The following is a 22,207-nucleotide window of genomic DNA, read 5'->3' as shown; positions in this document are numbered from 1 at the left end:
TGCTCCAGTCTTGGGTCAGGCTTCCAGCCTGCTTTTTTGCTGTTAACTGGAGATGGGAATCTTGCAGACATTTTTTTGCCTTGGTTGGTGCTGAATTGAGATTCTCCAGGTCTCAGCCTCCTGAGTAGCTAGGATTATAAGCATGAGCCATGAGTGATTGGCCGTGATCTCCTATTTTTAGAACTGGAAGAAGCAAACATTGGTGGTCTTAAATTATAGAAGAATAAAACTTAAGAGAATACAAACGTAATAAAACTAAGACAGTAGAGAGCAAACTTCCATCGTATTTCCCCCAGTAATTCTCATGTCCCCTCCCCTTCAGTGAGTTTTCTGGATTCTCTTTGCAGTTCAGGAACACCTGGGTGAGACATTTTTCTTTTAGGAATTTTATAGGCTGCAGTGTCTTCGTGCAGGGAAACTGTGGTTTCCTCAGGGGCTCCTCACCTAAGCTGAAAAATGTAGCCTTGGAATCCTCTTGCTTACCTTTTCCAGGAACATAATTCACAAAATTTCCTGCTACCCCTTTAAGAGGAAATTTTTTTTCCTAATAGTAATGGAGAAGAAACATAGAATGTCAACTATTTTTTGAAGCCTGTGATGTTCACCCAGCCCTGGCTTATCCTGTGTCCTTCACCAAGTCAGAAAGCATGGGGAAACTTGGCTTCTCAGATGAGCGAACAACCAGCCTGTAGGCAAAACCAAGCATCCAGCTAGCGACTGTTTGCACAGATGTAAAGTAATGGTCAATTATAAGGCAAGGTCTGAGTTCTCAAGTTTTGTTTTTAATTACACAACCAACCAAACGCATAAAACCACAAAATGAGTGTGGAGAAAATGTCAGCTTTTCTATTTTTATACTGAAATATGGAACTCATAAAAGTGAGGTTGCCATAAATTTTCACTCACAGAGGAAAATGATTTACAACCAGGAAAAACACCACCACACACACCCAGACCTAACAGTGGTAAACAGTTTTTATTCAGGCAATGAAACATGGAAAAAATATATTAATCATTATAATAATTTCATTTGTGTGAGTATAACTTTTACAAATATTTACTTGACATATAAAAAGGGAAAATACTATGAATATAAAATCTATGCAGATGAGGAGTCCACTTGCACCCGCCCAGCAGGGATGCGCATCGTGTGCCAGGTGGGGGCAGTGGGTGGGAGCCGGTGTGCAATAGGCATTTACTTGTTGGCACGGTGTACAATGGGAATCTATTGGCAAACACACACTTGCTAACAGCAATACTGAAAAGTTTACTGCTATCTCTGAGAGTTCAAAAACTGCCTGGATCCTATTCCCAAAGCAGGGAAGGACCGAGGCCGAGAGGGAGGCCAAGGCTGTGGTGTGACCTACACACTGCCCTGTGTCTGGACTGGACGTGGTTTCAGAGTTCAGATTTTTATCATGTGCATTTGAAAATTACTCATACATATAGGATACTGGTTAATAGTGTGATGTCTATCCCAGATGCCCCTAAAGGCAGAGGGGGAGAGAGTGGCGTCCTGACAGCAAGTGGGAAGCCCACACAGAGAAGGTCTAGGCCACACCTCAGTTCCCAGTTTGGCCTCCTCTGAAAACTTAAAAGCATTATACAGACCGTCACAGGCCAGCATTGCACACAACATCTCCACATTAGAACTATAACCAGAGTCTATATCATTATATAATAGCTGTAACCATATTACAGTTAATAAAGTCATTCCTTAGGAATCTTGTTTGTCCAAATCTAATGGCATGCTAAGAGGCACAGGAATGGGATTGCATTTGGACAAAAAAACTACGAAAAGTGCAATCTTTAGTTTCCAGAAAGTAAGCTCTGGCTTACTAGGGAGGGTCTTCACTGGACAGTGCTGTGTGTGTGTTCTCCAGAGGAGACCCGGGTGGGTTCTTTTACTTCCTTCACCTTTACTGTATGAGAGACTCAAAGACTGAGTAGTAAATTGCCGCTGTTTTGTTTCCTTTTTGCAGTTCTGGGAATCAAACAGAGCTTGGTGCACGCTGGGAAAATGTGCTACTACTGAGCTATATCCTCAGCCCCAGTAAATGCTTTTGAAAACTAACTGGAATCAAGGCCAGTCAAACCTTTCTGGACAAAAGGCTCCTCAGAATAGCTTATTAAAATCTTTGAAAAGAGGTGACTTCTTAGACCTTTGGCTTGGCATTCTGGGATTCCCAACCTATATTTGTTTCTTATTAAGCAAATATTAATTTCCCTTCTTAAAATTCATATATATATATATATATATATATATATATATATATATATATATATATATCTTTACTTAAAAAAACCCTTGCCTGAATCATTTAATTTTTCACCACTTGTCTCTCTTGCCTAAAAGATGAAGTAATAACTTCTCTGAGAGCACATTCACAATCACTCACACAAGGTACAATGGCCAAGAACAATGAGATGGCAGATGACTGGAACAAAAAGCACAGGAAAAGAAAGGGATTTCAGAATGTTTTCTCCACTGTGAAAGGGCAGTCATTCCCAGCATGAGCACATAGACTTCCCAGGACCATGGTGACCATACCCGCTCCTAGCCCTTTGTTATCTTCTCTGCAAATGAGTGCTTAAACTGGAGGCTTAGTCCAGAATGCTTGGAGCAGTTTATGCTCTTCGTATTAGACAGAACTCACTCAGGCTGTCTAATAAATAAATAAGCCACTCTGGTAGTGGTGGTGCCGTGTGTGAACAAGGAGAAAGGAACACTGGCTACAAAGAAAACTCAGTTTGAGTTATGCGCCCAAATGACAGGAGAGCATAGATTCCATACCATTTGGACGGCGGTCAGTGCCTTAGAGCTTTTCACCACCATGGACTTCTGCACTTCCTAATTTGGCCTGGGTTTGAAGAAGAGAGAAACCACGGGAGAACACTGGGCTTCTCAGCATTTCCAGAGCCAATTAACAGAGCAAAAGCTTTGGGTAAATATGGGCTTCAAGGAGCGTCCCCAAATAAAGTAAATAAAGAAGTCTGACCAGACCATGGTAAACTGACTTCTATCAAAATACTGGTGGGTAAAAGCTAGTTATACTTTGGCAAAGTCAAATACTGAAGAAGTAGCTATGGATTTAGATGATTGGCAAGATCATCTAAAATTCCTGAACCACTGTCTAAGCTAGTAGCTTCTTTCTATTCTATTTTCCTTCCTTTTTCTGAGAGAGGGAGAGAGAGAGAGAGAGCGAGAGAGAGAGAGAGAGAGAGAGAGAGAGAGAGAGAGAGAGAATGTGTATGTGTGCGTGCGCACGTGTGTGCGTGCGTGCATGCAGGTATTGAGGATAAAACTCAGGAACCCTGGGGGCCTTGTACATGGTAGGCAGTTGCTCTACCACTGATTCCTAGCCCTTGCAGCGCTTGGTTTTGTGAGACATGAAATCTTTTTGCAGCCCAGGCTAACCACAAATTCTCAATCATCTTGCCTCCAATTTTGGAGTGCTGGGATTACAGGCATGGACCACCACACCCTGAGCTTGTTTTTTTTCTTTTTTATTGCCTAACAAATAAGTAACTTGGCTTCCACATGTGATGAAGTAAACCTGACTATATTCTTACTCTCTCCAGAGTTCTAAAAGCTTTTTTTTTTTGGATGGGAGGAGGCTTATTTTTTAAAGAAAAATAAATATATTTCATTCTTAGTATATTCTTTTGATTTGCCAGTTGTAAAAGCTACATTTTTATTCTTGTTGGAGAGGAGCCATCTGTCAAACCAAAATGGTAAACATTTCCTCATAATAGTTAACAATTGAGAGGCTGGTAGCAAATCCTACTTACCAAGGGCCCTTGCTAGCTCCCTTGAGCAGCAACTTCATTCACTGGGGTCAAGTTTTTAAGTTTCTTCTACCAATGTGCTAGGGAAAAACTGTTGTTACCCATTTTCTCACATGACATATATCAAAACACACAATAAGCTCAAAGAGATGACTATAAGGCTGGGAATATAGGTCAGCAGCACAACACTTGCCTGGCATTACAAGAAAAAAAAAGATGATTATGGATGTATAATGGAGACCACTATAGACATTTTGTATTAAAATAAGTCAATATTTAAGCAAGTAAACATAGATAAGTCACCAAAACGCAGCAGCAAATAATTCTGTACTATTTCTGCAAACTGCAAAGCTCATTTCCCTTGTAGCAGAGGATTAAGAAGAAACTGGTTATACTACCAGAATACACACTGGACACTAGGATGCTGGCACAGCATTTACATTAAGCCACAGTGACTACTTTCAAAGCCCAAATGATTGTCAAGCCAGTTCTCCAACCACAAAAAAATTGCTGTTTTGTTTTTTTTTTGTACAGAATGTTAAGACAATAGGCTTTAAAATACAGCCTAAGCACCAACTGTGATAAATGCATATTGGTAAAACATGGATTCTGCCTTGAAAAAATATTACTAACCTCCCTTGGGTTAATGATTACACCCACATGAATAATATACTGCAAAAGAAATACTTATTTGCAAGATCTAGAGATTCTCTGGGAGGCACAATTCATTGCTGAAGTTGGCTCATGCAACAGTTTTACAGGAGAAGTAGGAAAACAGGTACTGAATATAGTGTACATCACTATTAAGATTTGGAGGTGTACATTAAGACAAAAGAGTGCTTTAGCACTAGAATACATTTCATTTTGCCTGTCCAATAACTTACTAGCATAATGTGACAAGGTTCCATCCTGGGGTTAACATTCTATCACTCTGAATGGATTCAGTATGAGTCTGAGGAGTCTGGTTTTGTCTGTGTGGACATCCTCCCTGATTCCCTCCTCAGTATTCAAACTATCTTTTGCAATGTTTCCCAGTAAGCTGATTTTCAGAGTGGCACACATGATTTATTTTTCTGCCTGTTTTGCTAAAAATTCTATCGTTTAAGTATGAAATCATTTGTTGTCTTTTTAAAAAATATTGAAAGAACGATGTACCATGTAATAAAGACAACCAACCACTGGTTCCTTCAACCTAGTAATTAGTGATGGGACTAGAGTTACCTTTGATTTAAGTGAGATCATCTAAATCACTTCATGGGTTGACTTTCTTTTGCATATTTCAAATAGGTAACAAAAGTGGGATGTCGATTTTGTATCAAAAAACTAAAGCAGTAAGAGTGATTCCAGGATGGATTCATCAAAGCCCAGCTCTGAGTGAGGCACACACTGCTATTTATGAAGAAAGCAGACATTTACTGAGTCTGAGGACTATGAACTACGCCCATTAAAGCAGAGGGCTGCCCAAATACCACGGTAACAAAATAGTACTCCAAGCTTGAAACCCAAGTCTTCAGCCTCATTTGGGGAATAAAGGGGTATTGGGGACTAAACCCAGGACTGGGCATAGGCAAGTGCTCTAACACCTGATTCACACTCGCGGCATTTTTGTATTGTAGTTTTTATATAGTCCTTGCTTGTTTTGACTGGGCTGGCTTGGAACTTCTTGTATGTGTTACCATAACTAACCATACATACACACATACACACATTTATTTATTTATGAGACAGGATCTCGCTATGTTGCCCAGGCTGGCTTTTGCCTCCTGGGTTCAAACAATCTGCCTGCCTCAGCCTCCTGAGTAGCTGGGACTAGACACATAACACTGTGTTCAGACCCTAAAATTGCTAAGTTGGCATTTGGAGTCAGGGCTCTGTTTTAAAGTAGGGTTTTAAATATGGAATTATGTTCTTCTATAGAAAAGTTCTCATTTAATTATGCTTTCAGGAAAAGTAGCAGCATATATAGATATACATGTACAGATAGGAGTATGTACATAAAAGTACTCAGAGCTCCTTATTTATAACTAGAAGTAACAATAGGTGAAATTATCCCCTGCAATAAATCCACTGATCCTAAAAATCAAAAGATTAAGTAGGTCGTGAAAATGTTGAACAGTGGAGGATAGGAGCCCAAACAACAGCCACAAAATCAGAAATTAAGCATGGGAAAAGAAAATGATGTGAAGATGAACTAAAGATAGAGAAATCACAAACAGACTCAGCAGCCTGTGTGATGGAACCCACACCTGGGAGCCTGGAGACTGGCACAGCAGGTGATGCTCCTTCTGAAGGGCTGGCCTCCAGGGTCTTCCAGGGCTGTTGCACTGGCAGCAGCAAAGCAGGACAGGCAGCAGGAGGATGTGCTTTTTTTTTTTTTTTCTCTGAAAAGGGACAAATTCTTCCTGGGTAAGGCAAGGTAATCATGGCAGCTCTGCTGAGCAAATGGGAGGAATTTCAGTCAGTCTTCCCCAGTTTTGCGATCAGCTCATCACAAATTTTTGTCAGTTCTTCAATTTCTTGGTTCTGAAAGATAGATAATACAATTACACAGGCCCCTTTGTGTTCTGAAACGAAGGCAATCACAGCTGGACAGACCTACCTAGACATCTTAACTTAGTGAAACTTTACTTTCTGCATCTCTAAGGAAAGGAAGACCATGTACTTTCAGCCCAGGAAACGTGCAGGTACTCATGGTATTGTGCCTATCTTGAGTCAAGGGTGAGAGTAGCTATGGCCCCCTGAAGCCTGTCCATGTACCTTTCCATTCCTACTTTTCTTCTTATCACAAGAACTATGCAGAGCACTTGCTAAAAACACAAGTATCAGGGTCTTACTCAGCCATCAGTAGCCAAGGGATTCTGGAGTCTGCAAGTCTCAAGGACATGGAGGGGCTACTGTCTACCATGCTCTAGCTCAGTGGCTGTCACCAGCTTACATGCTTCTTGGGAGACAGAGTAAGAAAAACATGGGAGACATAAAAACAATGAGCTAAAAACTGCTTATTAGTGGGAAATAGGACACTGCTACCAGAACCAGTATTAAGGAAGGTTTCTTCCATTCCATTTGGCTTTGAGGCAGTTACCCTCTCCAGCTGGCATACTTGTAACAAGGAACTACACAGGAAAAAACTAATCAGTGGCAAGAAAAGCCTGAGGAAATTATCTGTTCTTGAGATGTACAGAAAGGAACTGCATCCTGTGACTACAATTTGATACAAAGTCTGGCTTACCTACTATGAGAAGGTGCCTATCATTTTGGGAACACCTATTACCTACCTATCTAAACCATTTGACAGTGGGTCTTCTCATTGCTAGCCTTTGAATAAAGTCATTTTCCTTGCCTCCACACTTGTAAATTGGCCTGTCAGGCAATGAGCCGTCAGATTTTGGTTTGCCAACACTGACACTGACTTTAATTTGTCTACAGCTAGGTATGTAGTTAATGTGGGGCTACTCTGTGCATCATAAGATGCAAGACACCAGGAGCTTTTCCCTGTCATGACAACCAATTAATCTCCAGACATTACCTAATGTCTCCTAGAGGGGAAAACTGCCCCTAATTGAGAGCCAATAATCTAAAGCAATGAAAGGGGAAGATGTCTCCATGTATTGTATAAAAAAAAACAAATCAGAAGGAATGAAGTCTTGTGGCCCTACTAAGAAGTGTTTGGTCCTCTGCATGTCAGTTAAAACCCAACTTCCTGTCTATACCTTCAGCAAAAGACTTCTATAAGACATGCATGAAAGACTAAGAATAGGGGCTGGGAAGGTGGCGCAGTGGTAGAGCCTTGCCTTGCATGCATGAGGCTCTGGGTTTGATTCTTCAGCACCACATAAGCAAAAAGAAAAAAGCTGGAAGTGGCACTGTGGCTCAAGTGGTAGAGCGCTAGCCTTGAGCTGAAGAGCTGAGGGACAGCGCCCAGGCCCAGAGTTCAGGCCCCACGACCGGAGGGCCCCCCCCCAAAAAAAAAAAAAGAAAGAAAGATTGAGAATATCATAAGTCTACCCTGAATCACTGGGAGAGTCTGAGAATGGCAAGGCCAATTTCATCCAAGTCCATGGTGAGCTAAACACCCAGGTCTCATCTGAGCCTCTGTGGAGAACACGCGAGCATTTCAGATATTGTCTACACCAAATCTCTGCTATACCTTCTGTTGAAGAGCCCTCTCCAGGGACTCCACCTTCATTTGCTCCTTCCGGAGTCCAGCGTGGAGAGCTGCACTCTCAGCCTTTGCCTTGGTGCGAACCTGAGCAATTTCTTCATTGGCTCTGTTTATGGTGGGTTTTGTTGTTGTTTAGAATAAGAGAGATAAAAAAAAACACATGGTTAGCCACTGACACAGCTAGATTCAGGATATTGAACTGAATTCCTAAAAACATATACTCAAAAGAATTGACTGCAAGATCAGGGAATAGTTCAGTTTCTTTACAACTCATTAGAAAATTTCCATGGCACATACTTCTGGCAGGACCAATCTCAATGACCAATGTTTTTCAAAATTTGTATTTTATAAGAAATGCAATATATGTCTCATAGCAACTTTAAATTTTTTAATCTAGTACAATAGTAGGTTAAATCATTTTGAAAATTATCATAGCTAAAGAGTCAGGATACTAAACAATAATGTCTATGAAACACAGACCTCTAAGAAGTGATTTTGTTAGTGAGATACAAAAGGAAATCTTAAAAACCATAAATGTCAGTTGATAAAAAGCCTGTTAACCGATTAAAGGATAGCAAAAACGTTGCTAGTAATCAGAGACATTCAAATTAAAGACAAAAATCTCTCTCTTACATTTTTGGTATTAGGGGTTGAATCTTGGGTCTCCCTAATGCTATCAACTCTACCACTGAACTACACACTGTTTCCAGATGATGAATTTGAAAAGTTCATTGGACTAGTAAAAATGAACAAGAATGATCTTGCCCTGTATTGATGGAGATACAAAGAAACAGAGTCATGTGCTCATGAGAAGGATAAAAACTGTCTTTTGTGGGGGGCTGAAAGGTGAGAACCAAGACAACTTAAAACATTTAGACCCAGGAAAGTGGCTCTAGTGGTAGAGTACTTGCCTGCTAAATGTGAGGCCCTTAGTATAAAGTACACACCTTCTGTCCCAGCAAATTCTACACTTTCAGTTATTTATTCACAGAAATACTCTTGGCTTACTTACTGTACCACTGTTTATAACAATAATGTGAAACTGGGCTGGGAAGGTGGCTCAGTGATAGAGCGCTTGCCTTGCATGCATGAGGCCCTGGGTTCAATTCCTCAGCACCACATAAGCAGAAAAAGCCAGAAGTGGCACTGTGGCTCAAGTGGTAGAGTGCTTGCTTTGAGCTGAAGAGCTCAGGGGCAGTGCCCAGGCCCAGAGTTCAAGCCCAGGACTGGCAAAAAAAAAAAAAGTGAAACTATCTACATGCCCAACAATTTAAAAAAATATTATTATAGTCTTACCACTTAATAAAAAGAATTAAACTAAATGTTCATGTATGTGTGTGTGTGTGTGTGTGTGTGTGTGTGTGTGTGTGTCCGTGCGCACGCGTGCATGCGCACACATGTGCTGGTACTGAAGCTTAACTCAGGGCCAGTACATTCTCCCTTAGCTTTGTTGTTGAAGACTGGCACTCTACTGCCTGAGCCACAGCTTAACTTCTAACTTTTTGGTGGTTATTGAAAGTAACAGTCTCACAGACCTTTCTGTCTGGGCTAACATCGAACTGTGATCCTCAGACCTCAGCCTCCTGAGTAGCTAGGATTACAGCCATGAAACTCTTGCACTTGGTTAAGTAAAATGGTAAAATGGCTTTGACTTATGATAAATAAAAAAATCTGTATAGTAACTCCAGTATTTTACATATATATATATATATATATATATATATACACATATATATATTTTAAGTACAAGTAGACAAAGGATTCTAAATCATTTTGAGTACTATTTGTAAAGACATAAAAGAACAGAATACACAATAAATACAATAAACATATACAATGATGGAACCTATGGAAGTAGAAAAAAGTTTTTTATAAAAGGACTATTTATAGAAAAATGAACAAATACGTGTTCCTTTTTAGAAAAAAATAAAGCTCTTACTTCCTGGGATAAACTTTTTTAAATTTATTGAACTTAAGGAATAAAAAAATTGAGCCAGGCCAGGTGCTAGTGGCTCACACCTGTGATCCTAGCTATTCAGAAAGCTGAGATCTAAGGATCAAGATTCCAAGCCTACCTGGTCAGGAAAGTCTATGGCACTCTTATCTCCAATTAAGCACCAAAAAAGCCAGAAGTGGAGTGGAGGCTCAAGTGGTACAGTGCTAGCCTTGAGCACAAAAGCTCAGGAAGAGTGGCTAGGTCTTGAGTTCAAGCCCCAGGACTTGCATAAAAAATTTAAAAAAAATTAATCATGAAGCTAAAGTATACCTTGGAGGGTGGGGTAAAGAGGGGTAGATGAATAGAAAATGAATGGGAGACAAATAGAATACTCAATCGTTTGAAGATTGAACATCAAAAAAAAAAAAGGCATTTTTCACAGGGAAGCTCTTTGTTACTATGACATGGAATTCAGAAACTGACAAAAGAAAAGACTGATAATTTGCTACTTACAAAAAGGACATGTGGCTCAAGTTAACAATGTTAATATTTCTGTACCAATCCATAAGGAACTTTTGCATGCAAAAGAGTAATCTACAGCATTTTCCTGCATCATTGTAGTAGACAAATTTTTAATGTTCATCAAGAGGGATTTGTTAAATAAATGATACATTTCAGTAACAGAATGCTATATGGAAGTTCCTCATGGATTGATACTACAATATTTTCAAAATTATATTACTATGCAAAGAAAAAGCAAGGGATGCCGTTATCCCTTGGAAGAGAAGGGCTAGAATAGTTCAGTGATAGAACTTGTCTAATATGTACAAAATCCTGTATTCAATCCTTACCACCACACACAAACACACACACACACACACCCCTGCACACACACACACACACACACACACACACACACACACACACACACACACACCCCTGCACATACACACACAATTTAAAAGAGGAAGAAATGTGTATTTAGAAGGAAAAACAGAAATTAACACTGATTACCAAGGGGTATCAGCAATCAGCAGAAGTAGGGAACTTCTTTCTGCCAAGAGCCATTTGGATATTTGTAACATTCACAGGGCATACTAAATTATCAATACAGGTAGATGCAAGAGCATACTTGTCTGTCCCATTATGTACCAAATAATTTCTTAGGCCTACACAGCCCTCTGACCAGATGTTCCCATCTCTAAGGAGCAAAAGCTATGACACTCTAGTAGAAGCCAATCAGGATAAAAAGCTGAGTTGTATGCCTTTTTACACTTTGTAATGTTCAAATGAAACATTACACACACATACACACAAACGTAAAGATGTAAAACAATTTTAGTGTTTTGAATTATAGTTTTACAAATAGTAATCCAAATAGTAAAATGTACAAGCATATATTATTTTTCAGATGAAAAATAAAGTTTCTGCCTCTACCAGTTTTTCCACAATATTATGAAAAGTGAAACTCAAATTCACACATGCTTACTTGTCTAGTTTTTCTTCTGCATGGATTTTCAGGGCCTGGTATCGCTGTTCCTCTTGTTTTACTCTGGCTAAGTAATCCTGAGCACATTTTTTCAAGGCTTCTTCATTCTGTTTCAAGGTAAAAATTAAAACAAACATATCTTTTTCTTATACAACCAATGTACCATGTATCTGTTTTTTCAATGGTAAAACATCACTAATTTACTTTCCTAATGTCTGAATTTTCAATATAGTTCATTTACTAATATTGAACAGTAGCTTGATCCCCATATTATATAATGTGGCTAGTCTCATTTTTATTCAAAAAATATTTTTGGTTTTGTTTTTTTTTTGTCGGTCATGGGGCCTGAATGCTGTCCCTGAACTCTTCAGCTCAAAGCCAGCACTCTACCACTTGAGCCCACAGTGCCACTTCCAGGTTTTTCTGCTTATGTGGTGCTGAGGAATTGAACCCAGGGCCTCATGCATGCAAGGCAAGCACTCTACCACTGAGCCACCTTCCCAGCCCCATATTTTTGGTTTTCTAAGATGGAATCTTACTAAGTAGCCCCAGCTGTCCTCGATTCCCCAGCCTCAGTGTCATGAGTGCTGTTACAAGTATGAGCTGTTCTTTAACATTTTTTAGTTGTCTTTAAGTAGTTACACAGAGGTTTTACTTTAATATGAAAATAAAGAATTGTAAAGCCTGGGAACAATAGCTGCCATCAGAAAAAAAAATTTTTTTCACTGCTTGTAAATTGTCATCAAAAACATGCAACTAAATGATTACTGAATTTCTTCTCTAATATGCAACATTAATTTTTTTCAAATCTAAGTATAATCCCTTCTACTTTTTCTAATATTGGAAGGATGAATAATGAAAAAGAACATGTCTAGGATCCTAAGATCTGAGGACTCCAGTTTTTGTTCACTGTACATACTCTGGTTATATGTGGGGATCACTGGCTTTACCCAGTAGAATGAGAAAGACATTCCAACCTATCAGCCAGACATCAGAGAGAGAGAAAGAAAAAAAAAATGGAGCTTTACTGTAATTAGAAAATTTAAGGCCAACATGCACTGAGCTTCCTGTGGAAGGCTACCAGTCCTTGACATATATGCTGACCCATTACCAAGAAACCATACCACTGGCCAATAGACAGGTGGAAAAGAACAGCCTACCTTCTTGAAGCCTTCCAGCACACCTTTCAGGTTCTCGTATCTTCTGAAGAGATCAGAAAGGGACCTTTCCACAGAGTTCAGGTCAGCCAGGGCCTGCTCCTTCTCCATTGTCAGCTGCTGAAAGCTCTTCTGAGAGGTCATGCTTGTCCTCTGTTCATCTTCTGGGAATCACAATTTAAAGTGACAGCTTCTTTAGTCAATAGTCAAGCATCTTGGTCAGAGTCTGCCTTCTGCCTCAGTGGTGGGGACATAGCCATGGGTGTAACAAAATCCCCCCTCCCAAAGACTTATATTCTAAGAGGGAAATATGAAGTGATCAGTGATGGGAAAAGCAAAGTAAGGCAAGAGGAATAGGAGGGAGAAGTGATCATCTATACAGTAATCTCTCTCAAGAGGAGATTTGGATAGAGACCTTAAGTAACTGAGGGCAAATAAGCATGCAGCTACTTGGAGAATATTCTAGAGATTAGATAGCCATAGCCAAAGCTGAGCTGTGAAGCAGCTGGTGATGTGGATAATAGAAAGTGTCATTTCAGTTCTTTAGTGCGGACGATCAGACCTGATTTAATTTAGGAAGCCAGTCTTTACAACAGCCACTAGAAGAGGCTCCAAATGCAACACAAGAGAGGTACTACTGAGTCTGATGGGGGAAATCTGAACTTGCAAAACAAAGGACTCACTCCACACACAGGTTAGTGCCTGCTATGGAGGGCTTTTCTACAGAGACAAAAACAAAGGAAAAAAACTCCAACAACAGAAAACTCCAAAGAACCAAAGTACAGCAGATTCTGATTACTAACAGTCTATTCCTGAAACTTTGCTTACTTACTAAAATTTACTTGTAATCGCCAAATCAACACTCAGACTTCTGTAATTATTTGTGGACCTGTAATTAAAATCTGTATTCACTTAATGGACACTTTCAAATGCGAGGATGAAGACTATGCTCTGCCTTGTTGGTTCACACTATAAACAAATATCCTTGCTGTAGTCTCTTTGATGCCACAGATCTGCATTTCTGTTGGTGATGCTGTTTAAAGTGGCCTCAAAAGTGATTCTGAAATGTTGTCTGGTGTTTCCTAAGCATGAGAAGGCTAGGACGTGCCTTGGGATATGTAAACTTCCTTCACACAAGTTAAAGCACTGCTGGCTAGCTAGAAGTTCAATGTTAATGAGTCAACAATCTATATTAGGGGGAGGATGGGATGGGAAGGGGAAACAAAGGAGGAGGCTACAATGCTTGATAAGAAATGTACTCATTATCTTGCCCATGTAATTGTAACCCCTCTGTACAGTATTTTTACAATTAAAAAAATCTATATTAAAGTGAGGCCTCTGTAAATAGAAACACAAATAAGATAAAGCTATGTATTAATCAATTGATGAATTGCAGAACTTGCAGGAAACTAGCCTTATATCTTCCCTAGAAGCCATGTCCCTAGAAGCCATGTGTTTGTTTTCATTGATTCAGTGTTTGCTATAACTGTATAGAAAATACCTATTATGGTTTCCCCTAAATGTTTATGCTCCCTACCCTCTATTTCTATCTGTATGTTGAAAATAAATCCCCAAAGTGACAGAGTATTTGTGGTATGTAAGGAGTTGTTATAGTGTGAATAAGAACTTTCACCCATTGGCTTCTAAAGTGAATACTTGTTTTCCAGCTGGTAGCACTATTTTGGGAAGTGGTGGAAATTTTGGGAGATAGGGCCTGAGGGAAGGAAGTAGGTCTCTGGTGGTCTTATCTTGGTCCATTCCTGTCCCTCAAACCCTAGATCAAAGAAAATTATGTTAAGTGAAATAAGCCAGGCACAGACAGGCAATGAACATTTTCAGTGATCTGTGGAGGTTAAATGAGCTGATCTCATAAAGGTAGATGCAAGAGTACTAGTTAGTGGAGGTTGGAAAAGGTTGTGAGGGTGAGAGACAGAGGAAGGTGGGTAACAAGCCTCCAAAATGTAGGAGGAATAAGCCAGTGTTTTATACTATTGCAAGATGGCTATCGCTTTTAAGAATTTATGTTTTATAAAGAACTAGACAAGAGCAGAGCAATTGCCTACCAATACAAAAAAATGCTAAATATTCAAGAAGAAGAAAAGGTAAATTACCATGATTTGATTATACATATAGTATTTATGAATCAACTTATCACACTATGTCCTATACTCATTTTAAAAAATAATTTTTCTCTTTCAATATTATTTCTTTTATTTATTTTTTGCTTATGTGGTAATGAGGGCTTCATGGCAAGCACTCTACCACTAAGCCACCTTTCCAGACCCCCATAATCATTTTTATATATCAATTTAAAAAGAGACTCAACAGAGCAAGCTAGCTCTCCTGGACACCATGTGAGGATGAAGTGAGAAGGGACTAAGAGGAATAGTCCCTTGCCAGACACAAGAACCTACAAGAGTCCTGATCTTGTCCCACCCCTCACCTCCCAAACTAAGAACAAATGTCTGTGGTACAGAGTTGTGGCTAAGGCAGGCTCCACAGCTCATGTCCTAGGAAAAAGTCTTTCCCCTTACCAATCATTTGGGCAATGGTCTTTTCATATTCAGCCACAATTTTCCTAAGGGAAAAAAAAACAGTATCAGAAGAGAATTTTCAAACAATGGAAGAGGAATACTGTCCCAAACTAACTCATTAACATATACGGACAATTTACATAACCCACTTGTTTTGTACCCTTCTTTTGTTTTCCTTACATAACATTTACTAAACTTCAAATATGTTCTCTGCCAGAAGCAGCCTCAAATAGGCTAAATCGGTGGTCCACTATCAGCTACACCCTAGTCATAAAAGGCTTTTCTTAAGATTTTGCTTTTCATAAGTCTTTTACTCTATTTGTAGAAACCAGAACATTCCCTTTTTCAATCTATTATCTAAATACCCCAAGACAGCAGCTTAATTCTACTTATACTAATCAATCTGTGTGTGTGTGTGTCCTACAACAAATGAATCTTTTATAAATTAAAGATATTCTTCATGGCTTTTCCTAGGAGACTCAGACATCTGAGTTCAGGCTTTCCTGGCCCTAATCTACCCTGTGCTCTCTGATTTAGTTTCTAGTTTTGTGTTCTCATTCTAAGTCTTATTCAAAAACTTTAATAAAGATCACTCACTCAGGTTTATCTTTCAATAGTAAAGTGCAACACTGTACTCTCATCCTGCCCAGTGTAGTGCTCTTTCTGTGGCCGCCTCAATGAGAATGACTACTCTTTGCTTGGTCCTTACTGTGTGTCTACCATGTTGGGCATCATAAAAGGCCTAATACCCAGGAAATACTCCCAAACCAAGTAGTACAAGAACCACAGGTTAAAAGTAATAAACATTTTATTGACAAAAGTGCTGGCTGTGTAGAATAAGAAGAGAGCTTCCTTGATGCTATCTTTAATTATTTAATGGCTCAAAAAAACAGAAAGATTTCAACTTAAAAGTTAATTTTATTTCCTGTTAACCAGCGTTTTAAAGTTTGATCATGTAATTTGAAGCTACCCTGTATAACTAACCTTTACAAATTATTGTTTCCAAAATTAAATGTATCATATAATCAATATATCAATAGATAAATAAATCTTATTACCCTGTATTCTAATTGGCTATTTTTGTATATATTTATATTGATTCTTTTAAAAAGACAAGAATTATGTGATTCTGCTTACATATAGTTGTCTGGTAACTCAAATAAGCTACATTTGAATATGTGACTAGTCAGGTAACAACCTACACAAGGACATTCTCAAGGGGCAGACAATAAAGCAAGTTGTCAGCAGTTGGCTTTTATGCAAACACTTCTGTATCACATCTAACAAAGCACAAAGGCACCAACCCCCACCCCCCACCTCCAGACTAACCTCATCTCCAAGACTTCTTGTCGGGTTTCTTCGTATTTTTTCTTCCATTCATTTGCTTCAATCTCTTTAGTGATTATCTAGATTATAATAGAGTCTGGTATTACCTGAACAATCTATCACACTTTGAATCTGAGATTAGAGACTAAAAATAAGATACAATATGTTCCACTGACATTAGGGGTATCTATCTATAATGTTCATAAACAGTTGGAAAAGTAGTCTCAGGACACTGGAACAGAGCCACCATGGAAAGTTGTGGAATAGTTCCCAAAAACTAATGTAATATTTACAACCTATGTAAATTTGCTTTTGTTTCATTTTGAATCTGTTTTGAGACAAAGTCTCACTAAGTATAAACTCTTGATCATCCTGTCTCAGCCTTCAAAATACTAGGATTACAGCAATGTACAATGCCCCAGCAGCAGATAGAGATTTCTAATTGCTTGAAATGCAGTAAGAGGATATAGTTTATTTGCATATTTGAAAAGTAGAACAATAAAACCTGTTAAAATTGTTTTTAAAAGGGGGAGGAGGAAATGGGTAGAGTAAAAAAGTGGGGGGAGTTGTCTGGGATACATTGTATACATATCACAATGAAAGCTCTCTTCTAAAACATATACTAATAAAGACACATCTGGGTGCTGGTAGCCTGTAATCCTAGCTACTCAGAAGACTGAGATCTGAGGACAGTGGTTCAAATCTAGCCCCAGCAGGAAAATCTGTGATACTCTTATTTCCAATTAACCAGCAAAAGCTCAAAGTGGAGCTCAAATGGTAGAGTGCCATCCTTGAATGAAGATGCTAAGGGACAGCACTCAGGCTGAGTTCAAGCCCCAGTACCAGAATAAAAGAAGAGAAATAGGGGAGGGGGAATACAGAGAGAGAGATTTTTGAAAGAATGGAGTCAGATGCGGGTTCAGGATGCATACCACCATGAGCTCCATCAGTTCAGGTAGGACCTTGTTCATACTTGGGATGTTCTTGCTAAATGGAAAGAACCTCAATTCTGTTTTTACAGGACCATTCCTACCTTTCACTACACTTCCTTATCATGCTTTGTTCTTCCTGTATTCTCCCTTTTACAGCTTTCAGTAAGGATCTCAAGAATCAAGAAGCCATCTGTGTGCTTTAGGTGACCAAGCACATCTTTACTTTGATCCATTGTGTTCATCTCATAGCCTAACTCTCCTGAAGAAGATGAAGTCATTTCCCTCATTTGTAAGATGGAATGAGTGGGGAGGGGAGCCTTTTGACTAGTATTTCCAAGTTTTGATCATAGGATCAGAAGTAATCCCCTATTGCCAGCATAATGCTATTATACATAGTGGATTCAGGGACTTGTGCTTTCTTTTTTTTTTTCTTTGGGTCCGGTCGTGGGGCCTGAACTCTGGGCCTGGGCGCTGTCCCTCAGCTCTTCAGCTCAAGGCTAGCTCTCTACCACTTGAGCCACAGCGCCACTTCCGGCTTTTTTCTTTTTGTTTATGTGGCGCTGAGGAATTGAACCCAGCCTCATGCATGCAAGGCAAGTGCTCTACCACTAGCCACCTTCCCAGCCCGGGACTTGTGCTTTCTAGGCAAGTGCTCTACCATCTGAGTCAGCTCCATAGAAAGCTTTGAAAGATCTAGAGGAGAGATACTTAACTACTTTTGTCAAAGCTGTAAAAATAAAATTGCTAGGACTTCTTTAAAAGGTGGGGGAGAATCTTTAAGAAACACATAAACCAAACAAGTAAAATATAGCATAGAAATATAATAGACTGGAAGTGGTAACCGATACATAACAGTGCCTTTACTAATTTTCGGTGACCTGGAAGCATAGCAATCATCTATATCCTAAACAGGAACTGAATTATTTAAAGAAGAGATGGATCAGGGAACATTTTAACATTGTTACAAGCCTAGAATTTAAATCATTCTTAGCCATGAGCATGTATCCTCTTCACAATGGATCAGTTAATAAAGTTTAGCAATTCAGAATAACAGATAAAGTATACAGAAGTCTTAGGTGTGATTCAGAGATCAGCTTTTACTGAATTCCAGCATGTCAGGACTCGTGCACAGCACTGATTTTTATAGGGAGCCTTTTATGTGAGCTCATCTGCTGCAGGGGTAATAACTTGCAGGCTGAAGCAACTTGAGCCAGCAGATGGAATTTGGGCTTTGTAAAGAACCAGAGTGACAAGCAGACAAAACAAGTACATCTTTACCTCTTCTCTGATCAAGGTGAGCACGGCTGTCTTATCAGATTCGCTTAGGCAGATCCCATCCAGGGGACTCTCACCTCCACACTCTACGGATACTGGGGCCTTGTCTGCAGAAGACTCAAACATTCCCTGTGGGGAAAGATAATAGTTGATAGTTTCAGCTTTTGCTTATTTAACACTTAAGTATCTTTCAAAAACTTCCTTATTACAAAATTCACAACACCTCTTAAAAATGTGCTTGCAGAAGGAATAGGAGGATAGCTCTAAAATAATCTAGCTACAGTATCATATAAAGAAATATGGTTCTAGTCTGGCACCAGTGAATCAAGCCAATAACCTAGCTACGCTAGCTGAGATCTGAAAAATCTCAGTTCAAAGTTAGCCCAGTAGACAAATCCAAGACTCATCTCCAAGTAACAAGCAAAAAGCTGGAAGTGGAAGTGTGGCTCAGGTAGTAGAGTACTGCCATGAGTGAAAAAGCTGAGAAGTTTTATATACATGTATGATTAGTTGGAGAATATCCAAATGCCAAAATGACTGGGGATAATCTTAATACTCTAAAATGGAAGTATACTGATAGGTTAGTTGCTAATTTATAATCAGTTCATTGTCTACTATCTTATTTGAACCAAGTCCAAATCCAAAATTGTTATAGCTTCATCTACTCTCTAAATGCTACATACACACACACACATACAATTTTAGCATACATCTTCACAGATCTCAGCCATAGAAACTCAGTTCACAGAATAAAGACAGGAGCTACCAGCTGAAAGGGCCCATTTTCCTGCAACATTTGTGGGAGGACAGCTCAAGCTGTCCAAGAATACCCCAGAACCTCTTTTTCTATGTTGGCATAGTTCTACTACAAGAACCAGAAGGTATTTGTGGTGAAAGCCTCTGTCACTAGCACTAATTGTCTTGTGTAATCTCTCCCTTTTGGGTGGAATCTGGATTCAGTGACTTTATGAATCTTTATGAATCTGGATTCACATGACTTTAGCCATATCCTAATGATACTATTTTTTTTTGTCAGTTGTGGAGCCTGAACTCTGGGCTTGGGCATTGTCCATGAGCAATTCAGCTCAAGGCTAGTGCTCTACCACTTGAGCCAAAGCGCCACTTCCAGCTTTTTCTGCTTATGTGATACTGAGGAATCGAACACAGGGCCTCATCCATGCAAGGCAAGCACTCTACCACTGAGCCACCTTCCTAGCCCCTAGAGATATCATTTTTGAAAATAGGTTGCATAATGACTGTGGCTTCTATGTATTGAGAGGCTCTATGGAAAGGCCCATGTGACCAAGAATGATTTGAGTGAGCCTGAAAGTGAATCTACCCTACGTCAAGTTTAGAGTCAACTACAGCTTTGTCAACAGCTTGATTGTGGGAGGTCCTTGGTGAGAGGACCCAGCAACACTATCCCAAGGTTCCTAACCTGTAGGAACAATGAAATAATAAATGTTTGTTGTTTTAAGCCACTAAGTTTTGAAGTAATTTATAGATAGCCAACATAGCTCTGGACATGGGAGTCAGCTTGTGCTTGGCTTCCTATCAAGAAACTTTCCTATTGTTCTACCAGAAAACTCTGAGATCTGATAAACACTTTCAGCAAAGTAGAGAATACAAATATATATATATAGAAATCAACAGTTTTTTGCTGGGTGCCAGTGGCTTATACCTGTAATACTTGCTACTCAGGAGGCTGAGATCTGAAGATCGTGGTTTGAGGCCAGCCCGGGCAGTAAAGTCCATAAGACTCTTATCACCACTAAACTACAAAAAAAAAAACTGAAAGTGGAGCTGTGTCTCAAGTGGTAGAGCATTGGCCTTGAGCATAAAAGCTCAGGGACGTAGGCCTACAGTTCAAGCCCCAGGACTGGCAAAAAAAAGAAAAAAAAAAGAAAAGATAAAAAAAAAAAAGCTTACCTATACCAATAACAATTACCCTGAGGAAAAGAAACCAGGAAAACAATCCCATTCACAATAGCAAAAATGAAGAAAACAACAACAAAAACTCAAAACACTAAAATAAAAATCCTAGGACTAAATCTAACCAAGGAGGGGCTGGGAAGGTGGCTCAGTGGTAGAGTGCTTGCCTTGCATGCATGAGGCCCTGGGTCCGATTCCTCAGCACCACATAATCAGAAAAAGCTGGAAGTGGTGCTCTGGCTAAAGTGGTAGGGTGCTAGCCTTGAGCTGAAGAGCTGAGGGACAGCGTCCAGGCCCAGAGTTCAGGCCCCATGACCGGCAAAAACAAACAAAAACAAACAAAAATCTAACCAAGGAGATGAAAGACTTCCACAAGAAATACCGAAAAAAGAAAATTAAGAAAACCCTCTTCTTGAAGATGGAAGGACATCCAATGTCCATTGATGGGCAAAATACAGACTCAAAGTAATTCTCATCAAAATTCCAATGACACTGGAACACATAATCCAATAAATAAATGGGCAAATGAATTGAACAAATACATGAAAAAATGTTCAACATACTTTGCCATAAAGGAAACACCAATCAAAGCTATACCAAAATCACTTATTAAGGATGGCTATCTCCAAGAAAACAATACCAACAAATGTCCAGGCCTGTAGCTGTTAGCTCATGTTTGTAACCCTAGCTACCCAGGAGGGTGAGATCTGAGGACTGTGTTTTTTTTTGGTCGATTGGAGGGTTTGAACTCTGGGCCTGGGCGCTGTACCTCAGCTCTTCAGCTCAGGGCAAGCGCTCTACTACTTGAGCCACAGTGTCATTTCCGGTTTTCTGGTGGCTACTTGGAGATAAGAGTCTCACGGACTTTCCTGCCTGGGCCAGCTTTGAACTGCAATCCTGAGATCTCAGCCTCCTGAGTAGCTAAGATTACAGGCATGAACCACCAATGTCTGCCTAAGGATCATGCTTTGAAGCCAGTCTGGGCAGAAAAGTCCATGAGAGTCTTATTTCCAACTAACTACCAAAAAAGCTGGAAGTGGAGCTGTGGCTCAAGTGGTACAATCCTAGCCTTAAGCAAAAAAGTTCAAGGACAGTGTCCAGGCCCTGAGTTTATTTATTGACTTATTTCTGGGTCTAATATTCTATTCCATTCATCTACATGGAAAAGACCATGTACCAGTATAATGCTTTTTTTTTTTAACTATAGTTCTGTCATATAAGTAAAAGTTAGATATCGTGATACCTCCAAGCATTGCTTAGGATTGTTTTTTTGGCTATCTGGTCTTTTATATTTCCATATTAATTTTAGGATTTTAATTTTCTATTTCTATGAAGAATGATGTCATAAGGTGGTTGAGGTAGGATTTATACTGTGACCTATTTTAGCCACTCTTCAGTTTCCCAGGACTTACTGCTTAAAAACAATGTGAAAAGTACCTAGAATCTACTAGCACAAAAATTGGCCATGTCATCTCTAGGACTGCATCAGAAGCTAGCGTATGTTTAATGAAGCTGCCTGAATCAGTCAATTATATTCTGAAAAGATCTAGTTTCTTATTTCCTATTCTTTCTCCTGGTCCCTTATGATTTAAGGACTAAGACAGATATGTCTTGATGGCTATTCAGTAGTATCCTGGCTACAAACTTACTGTGAACAAAAATAAGACAAGAAACT

At 39.4% G+C, this 22,207-nt stretch overlaps 1 protein-coding gene across 4 annotated transcripts in view; it reads right to left on the bottom strand.

Moving 5' to 3' along the window:
• Positions 1-957: 957 nt before the first annotated feature.
• Tacc1 (transforming acidic coiled-coil containing protein 1) overlaps positions 958-22,207 on the bottom strand; it is a 73,196-nt gene continuing 51,946 nt past the window's right edge. For all 4 annotated transcript variants that reach the window (XM_042679489.1, XM_042679490.1, XM_042679491.1 and 1 more), the window contains 7 exons: positions 18,604-18,729; positions 16,397-16,473; positions 15,068-15,111; positions 12,537-12,697; positions 11,377-11,483; positions 7,937-8,057; positions 958-6,312 (listed from right to left, as the gene is read on the bottom strand). In XM_042679489.1, the coding sequence (XP_042535423.1) occupies positions 6,244-6,312; positions 7,937-8,057; positions 11,377-11,483; positions 12,537-12,697; positions 15,068-15,111; positions 16,397-16,473; positions 18,604-18,729 (705 nt within the window). In that variant the 3' untranslated portion in view covers positions 958-6,243. The remainder of the gene's footprint in view (positions 6,313-7,936; positions 8,058-11,376; positions 11,484-12,536; positions 12,698-15,067; positions 15,112-16,396; positions 16,474-18,603; positions 18,730-22,207) is intronic.

The sequence above is a fragment of the Dipodomys spectabilis genome, unplaced genomic scaffold (genome assembly GCF_019054845.1).
Source record: "Dipodomys spectabilis isolate Male_0828 unplaced genomic scaffold, ASM1905484v1 ptg000052l, whole genome shotgun sequence".
NCBI classification, from domain to species: domain Eukaryota; kingdom Metazoa; phylum Chordata; class Mammalia; order Rodentia; family Heteromyidae; genus Dipodomys; species Dipodomys spectabilis.
The sequence above is the reverse complement of the archived record's forward strand: the minus strand, read 5'-3'. Positions and strand labels throughout refer to the sequence as shown.